General features: G+C 34.8%; 1 protein-coding gene across 2 annotated transcripts; it reads right to left on the minus strand.

The window, feature by feature from the left end:
* Window positions 1-4,648: 4,648 nt before the first annotated feature.
* LOC103716933 (protein IRON-RELATED TRANSCRIPTION FACTOR 2-like) lies at window positions 4,649-5,955 on the minus strand. 2 transcript variants are annotated; one of them, XM_088708542.2, is made up of 3 exons: window positions 5,533-5,955; window positions 5,085-5,426; window positions 4,649-5,002 (listed from the first exon to the last, which is right to left on the minus strand). In XM_088708542.2, the coding sequence occupies exons 1-3, from the start codon at window positions 5,857-5,859 to the stop codon at window positions 4,901-4,903; spliced, it is 771 nt and encodes a 256-aa protein (XP_088564668.1). In that variant the 5' UTR covers window positions 5,860-5,955; the 3' UTR covers window positions 4,649-4,900. The 2 variants fall into 2 exon arrangements, with proteins under 2 accessions (XP_088564668.1, XP_026664202.1); XM_026808401.4 differs by having other exon boundaries at window positions 5,085-5,423; window positions 5,533-5,954.
* Window positions 5,956-7,251: the final 1,296 nt, after the last annotated feature.

Here is a 7,251-nt window from a genome sequence, read left to right on the forward strand (position 1 = left end):
AGAAGCCAACGTAAACGACATGAGTGGATTTAGGTTTTCTATTAAATCTGTCATGATCAACGATTAGGCAAGATTCTAATAACATAATTGGTTTTCTTTTTATTTAATTACCTTGAAAAGTCGATTAGGCAAGATTCTATATATTTCACACTTATTTGCATTTGATCAACGATAGCCGATGGATCATTTGCACATGTGGTGTCTGTTGGAGTTTTAATTAAAAAAATAAATTTTTCTTATCCTCTAACTTTTAGTTATTTTAAATATTTTAAAATATTCTTTTGTGAGAGGCTTCTTTGAGAAGAGTTATGACCTTTCAGAAGAGAACGTTGGCTTTCAAACAGATACGGTATTTCCCAAACATTATGTATTTTCAGAACCATTGCATTTCTTCGGTCTTCGAATAGAGTCTACAAATAGACTCCTCCGGAATTAATCCAAAAATAATCCAATTCAATCTCTTTCTCTCTCATTGGTACTTTGTCTCCCCAGAGTTTCTTTCATAGACAGAGTTTTTTTACTCTTCAACTTTCTCTTTTCTATCTTTTATCTTTTCTGGACATCTGAAGGAGTCGATCAGATCAAGTCTTCCCAACGATCGTGCCCGTTAAAGGAGGATCGGGCTGAGCTAAGTTGTTGTACATTGGGAACGAGATTGCCACAAACCTGCACATAGGGGACGAATCATGTTCTCAGGGCAGTGTATATCATATGCCTCGATTCAAGCAAGCTTTTTTCAATCTTCTGGTTTTATTTTAGTAGATTATTTCTTTATAATACTCCTATAGAATAAAGATATAGCAGTTTCTAGGCAAAATATTTCCAACAGTCTAAGAACGTGAATTTGATTATACTAGAAATTGTTATTTGATCATTTATCAAATTTAGTTTAATTGCATAGAATTAAATTTGGTTTTAATTATATCGAATTAGAAAGCTATAAACTTTTTTTTTCTATTTACAAAAATCAGTCCTTTTAGAAAGTCATATTGCTTTGAAAAATTGTACAAATAGAGTTTTTACAACTTTAAAAATCATGCATAAATTTTCTGCAGATTTTTTTTACAACTTTAAAGTCTGTGTAGAATTTTTTTGGAGATTAAAAAAATTTGTATAGAAAATTACTATAACTTTAAAATCCATGCAGATTTTCTACAACATTAAATTCTGTGCAATCTAATTTTTATAATTTTTAATTTCTATGTAGAATTTTTTACATCTTTAAAATTTGTGTCGAAAACTTCTGCATTTTAAAAGTTGCGCAGAAATTATTGTTGCTTTAAAAACGATGCATATATAAGTTGTTCTCAAAATATATACTGATGCTTTGAAAAACATACAGAAATTATAAAGTTACATTACTTGTTATATTTCTTAGTGTGGTTATTTAATTTTATTAATATTATTGCCCTTTATTGCATTTATTTCAAAACCTAGAATGTAACTCAAAATCTTACGAATCAAAAGAGTACTTACAAAAAGATGAACCGATGTATTCGGATTCGTCATAAATTTATAAGATAACTCAAGAAAAATGATATCATTTTCTTGAAATTTGTCAAGTCTGAGAAAAACTTAGGATATCATTCAACTAAGGGTTCGTTCAGGAGTGGAGTTCTAGATTCATCGAGGGGGATAGGGCGGGCTTAAGCCCACTATTTGGTTACCGACAATGGACACCCAACTTCTGTGACTGGAGATCCCATGAAAGATGTTCAATGTGGTAGAAACGAAACTGGTTGAGTGATCGTGTGAGAGCACATTTTTCAGAGCATATCTCCTTCCATTTCTATGATGAGTGCTCTTATGTGACAAAATTATATATTAGAAAGGTTGAGTTATACTCTTAATGAATCCAAGATAAGAAATATGCAGGGTATTAAGTCACAAATACCCTTAGAGGATTTACATATGTGAGAATTGTTGTATAGGCTGCGACTAGGGGTTTGGGCTAACCCTAATAAAATGTTCGTAAAAAAATCAATGTATCAAGCGCAAGGCCTTTTAATGGTGCTGACCTTATAAAGACCTAATTGATCCATATTGTATGTGTTATAAGTAGAAGTTTGAGTCCAAGGACCAAGTTCAAGGTCTAATCTACTATGGTAATTCCTTCAGATAGATAAATACTATCAACACTAAGTGAGGTTTAAGTCTATGGGACCTCTTACCCATTTCACAGTATAAGTTGTTCAGATATTCTACTATATATTTTTTAAAAAAAAATTTAAATCTTTTGTGAGGGATTGTTGGAGTTTTAATTAAAAAAATTAATTTTTTTATCTCTTAACCCTTAGTTGTTTTAAATATTTTAAAATACTTTTTTGTAAGACACCTATTTTAGAAAAGTTGTGACCTTTAGAAGAGAACGTTGGCTTCCGAAAAGATACGGTGTTTCTGAAATGTTACGTATCTTCAAACCATCGCATCTCTACGGTCTTCAGATTGAGTCTATAAATAGATTCCTTCAGGATTAATCCAAAAATAATCCAATCTAATCTCTCTCTCACTGATACTCTATTTTCTGAAAGTTTCTTTCACAAATAGAGTTTTTTTACTCTTCAACTTTATGCTTTCTATCTTTTTATCTTTTTTGGACATTTGAAGGAGTCGATCGGATCAAGTCTCCCTAGTGATTATGCTCGTTAGAGGAGGATCGGGATAAGCCGGGTTGTTGTACCTTCTACCACTACATCAGGTTCTATAATAAGGAAGACAAAATGATTGATAAAGACGACGCGAGTCCACTCAGAACTGAGAAACTCGCGAGATCACCGCAAACCTGCACATAGGGGACAAATCACGTTCTTAGGGTAGTGTAGATCACACGTATCAATCCAGACAAGCTCTTTTCAATCTTCTGATTTTATTCTAGTAGATTTTTTCTTTATAATACTTCTATAACATAAAGATATAGCAGTTTTTAGGCAAAATATTTCTAACAGTGTCAATCTGTGGACCATATGTCAGCTAAACAATGACGACCATTGGATTATTAGCATGCATTATACACCTCAATGGAGCACTTTAACTAATAACATGCAATTGTTGAATTGTTTCCAAATGTGGCATGAATTTTAGTTCATATGGATCCCAAGAAATGTATGCAAATAATCTGCTCATTTGGATCCCAAGAAATATACTCAAATAATCCAATGATCCAAATTGATTTTTTGTCATGCAATTGAGATCTGATGGGCTTGAGCAAAAGTTTGAGTTTTATGCCGGTCTCTCATATGATTTAAGCTTGTGAATGGTGTAGCAGAGGGTAGCTTGGTCATTAAATATGTGGGAAAACAAATAGTTAATTGAGATAATTCAGGAAATAAAAGCAATGGATGGATCATGGATGTTATGGTATACGAACAAAGAAATATGAGGAGACAATTATTAAAACAACTATCTTACAAGAGGCTATTATCATAACCCTTTTAGTTATTAATTTAAGAGGATCCCCAAACTCTATATCGACGACTTTTGCCATTATAGATAGGATTGAGCAGGATTCAGAAGTAAAATATATTATATCAGGATGCTAAACTGTATACCAAACCTCCAAAAATCATAACCAAGCTACACGACACCCAATTAAGATGTTTTTTTTTTTTTCAAATCGAGTAACCTTTTGAGCTCTATAGCATAGCACCAAGCTTAAAGGATGTTGCGCACCAAGTGAGCAGACCTAAATTCTATTGTTTGAACCCTGAAATGGGTGAATTTTTTTTTTCAAAAAAGATTTTAACGGCACTTAACTTCCAATCCAAGAAGAATTTAGTAGAGCATCTAGAGGTAGAGTCGATATATCTAGGATTTTTAGCTTTTTCATGTTTATTTCTACTAGTCATTTAATTTTGGAAAAGCTAAGTCATGTTTGAACCAGAAGGCCAACCTAAATTATATAAGAGCAGACCTCACTAGTATAAATAGAGGCTATATGTCTCAATTTATGATTTATCAATTAAAGAAAATCAGATGTCGACCTTACTTTTGCCATCTTTTTATTTTTTACTAAACCTTTTTTGAGAGATTTGAGTTGAGCATCTTGGAGAAATTTTTTCTTCTTTCTGATCGGATCAGTTATTAATTATCTCTGTTGGTTTGGTTTTACCCAACACCTAAAATTTCTATTTTTATCATCTTATCAGCTGTTAAACATCGGTTAGATGGAACTAGAAGGCTCGTAAGAGTATTTTTGCTTCTTCATGGGTTAACCGATGGATGATCAATGCTGGGTGACCATATGCAAGAGCAAAAAGACTGAATGATCTCTCTCTCTCTCTCTCCCCCTCCCCGCCTCCCCTCTATAGCTGCCACCATAGATGAACAGCCCAAGTTTCCTTTGACATCCCATACCTCCTTGTGGCCTTCACTAGTACATCGATTCATCGGTAGATGATTAATTTACTATATCATCCTATATAATTTGGATGGTCAGGATTGAAAGAAATTATATTTTTTCTAAAAATTTGAAACGTACCGAAGCAATCTCAGGTTTAGAAATATAGACAAGTTTTGTGTTAAATGTTGGGAAATAGAAATCGTAAGAAATGTAGAGTATTCAAGAAGACTGAAATTTTTAGTTTTAGAAGGCAATTTGAATTTCACTGAGATGATGACACAGCTTTTAAGATAAGTAGAGAAATCTCACTTTGTCATGATCTTCTTCTCTTCATAAAATCTTGATCAGGGGCAAGTCACATATAAACCATTTCTGAGAAAGATTGCACACAAACAAAGCACCAAATCATATTGCTTGTGCCTATTACAACAAGAAATTTGCATAGGCCATAAACTATTAGACTTCTTTAAGAGGGATAAACCTATTTACAAGCCTGCAACACTCAAGAGTTTTTCTAATCTCATGTAAATATTCATCAGAGAATTTCCCTCCGGTTCTTAGTTACATACACTGTCTGATGGAACCAAGTCTTGCTTGCTCCCTTATAGTTTTGATGAGATGTTCGCAGAAGATCTGACACTCTATGCTCCCGGATTCGCTTGCCTGTTGATAAAACAACAAAAAGCAAAAGATTTAGCACATCAAACAAAATTACATAGAAAGATTAAGGCAACAGAAGGAAAACCTGAAGATGGAGACTGTAGAAGGTCTTGTCAGCATGGGTGGTGAGAGTGGAGGCATTCATGAGCTGAAGACCCTCTCCTTCCAAAACTCTTAGAACCTTAGAGAAAGGAAGCCTGACATCTTTATGCAAGAAACAGATCTGGAGCATGACTTCTTTGTTGTTAAGACAGGTTGCTGAAACAATAGGATAGATTATGCCACTATTATAGGCATGTTCTTCTTGCCTCGACACCATCAATAAGTTCTCTTCCTTTCTCCGTGTTAGGTTCTCAACCTGTCTTTGTAGCTCAGGAATGTACTTTAGAACACGGGAAACTGTCGATGGAATGCTCAGCTTCTTCTGCTATAAAACTCATGGTGAATACACACTGATCGAGAGAGAGAAAGAAGAGAGAGAGAGAGAGAGAGAGAGAGAGAGAGAGAGAGAGAGAGAGAGAGAGAGGCCATACGCTTTGATCCGTCTCTGGAAGTAGAGATCGGAGGGAGGAGTACAAGCTATTGAGTTTCTTCCTTCGGTCGCGTTCGTAGGCATTGTGGCTCAGCTTCCTGGTGGGGTTTGAGGGGTCTCTGATGGAAAGAGTGGAGGTTTGGAGGTCATCAAGCTCAAACTCTGGCTGAGTGGGGGAAAGGCCAAGAGATTGGTAGGATGCGTCTGTTTCCTTTGGGGTGTGGCTTGCAAAGGCTTCCTCGCAGTTGAGCACATGGCCGATGTTGTCCTCTTCTTGCCAACCCAAGGTGGAAAAGAGATGTGAACACTGGGGAGAGAGGGATAACATGGCGGGTATCCTAAAAGGTCTAATCCCAAGGAAATGTTTTGTGATGAAACAAGGAAGCGTCCTTCGCTAGTTGCTTGGAACTAATAGCAGTGAAGTCCAATTTATAGAGAGACTTGCATGTTCAGCAATCATTATTTTTGTAGGATATGATGTGACCATATGGTATATTATTGGTTGATAGCATATAATTTCAGAACAAATACATACATACATACATATGAAAATGATGCAAATGTATACCAAGGTTTTAATAATGTTAACGCAGATATACCTTATTAAAGGACTTCCTTTTAACAAAAGCAAATTATCAATATTTTGAGAGAAAATGATGCATAGCTCATCTAGGATTGGATTAGTTAGGAAAAAAATATTTGATGATGCACCAACCAATGCTTCTGCCCACAAACCTACCTAAGAGGAGGGGTGTGACATTTTTCGATGAACTTTTTGGAAATACAATAATCACTGCTATACTGGCCATTTTTGGGTGGGTGGTCTAGTAGACAGTAATGAACAATTAGACAATTACATGGAGGTATGAGATTGTAGGAACTACTTGAAGTTTTAAGGCTGTTGGTGCAGTTCTCAGGCCCTTTTTCTCGTGGAGTCCATTTCTCGTTTTATTGTGGGTTACATTCTTATTTTGTTTGGCAGTCCATGTTTTCTGTAAAATCTTGGGAAAGAACCTACACATGGTACTAGGTTTTGGGGTGGTTTCTTAGTCCATGAAACCTTAATTTACTTGCTTTTGGATGGTTTTAGCCCTCCTTTCTTCTTTCACTATCTCACTAAAATGAAGTGAATGGATTATAGATTGGTTTTCTAAAGAAGATTTTATCAGAAAATAAAAGAAATTCATTTTTTTTATTTTCCATAATCAAGTTATTTTAGAAAAGATACAGATTTTATAAACAAATATGCCGTTGGGGTTGCAAAATGTGACTTCATTTCCATTTCCTGTGAACTAAGCTTTTTTCTCAACTTTCTTTCGTTGCTTCATTCGCTAGAAGATTTTCTAAACTTTATCATAGAATTAATAGGCTATAAATCAAATCAAAACTGCTACTTTTTTTTTGTTTAAACATATCTGCAGCTTTTTTTTCTTTAAACATATCTGCTAGCTGCTTTTGAGTCTGCAAAGCTCCAGGATCATCCAATAGTTCAGCTGCTAATTATGACGCCACCAGATGCTTTAAAGTCTTATTTTCACACCTGAACTTTGGGATTAGTTCTAGAAATCCATTTCTTACTATAGTCCTATTAGTTTTATGTGTTCTTTGTAAGTTTTCGTCGACTCCTTTGCTTGGCGCCACTCTATAATAAATTTGGTGTGCATCTGAAGCTTTCCCTTTCGAGAGCATCCTTCGTTGAAGTTGGTGAGATGTCGACATA

This window comes from Phoenix dactylifera, chromosome 12 (genome assembly GCF_051530095.1).
Source record: "Phoenix dactylifera cultivar Ajwa chromosome 12, Ajwa_hap1_PhDact_Kaust_v1.1, whole genome shotgun sequence".
In the NCBI taxonomy this organism is placed as follows: Eukaryota; Viridiplantae; Streptophyta; class Magnoliopsida; order Arecales; family Arecaceae; genus Phoenix; species Phoenix dactylifera.

Coding starts and splice junctions, on each gene's coding strand:
- LOC103716933 (XM_088708542.2), bottom strand. CDS start 5,859: ATGTTATCCCTCTCTCCCCAGTGTTCACATCTCTTTTCCACCTTGGGT. Junction 5,427..5,532: donor TTCCAGAGACGGATCAAAGC/GTATGGCCTCTC, acceptor TGAGTTTTATAG/CAGAAGAAGCTGAGCATTCC. Junction 5,003..5,084: donor TCTACAGTCTCCATCTTCAG/GTTTTCCTTCTG, acceptor TTTTATCAACAG/GCAAGCGAATCCGGGAGCAT.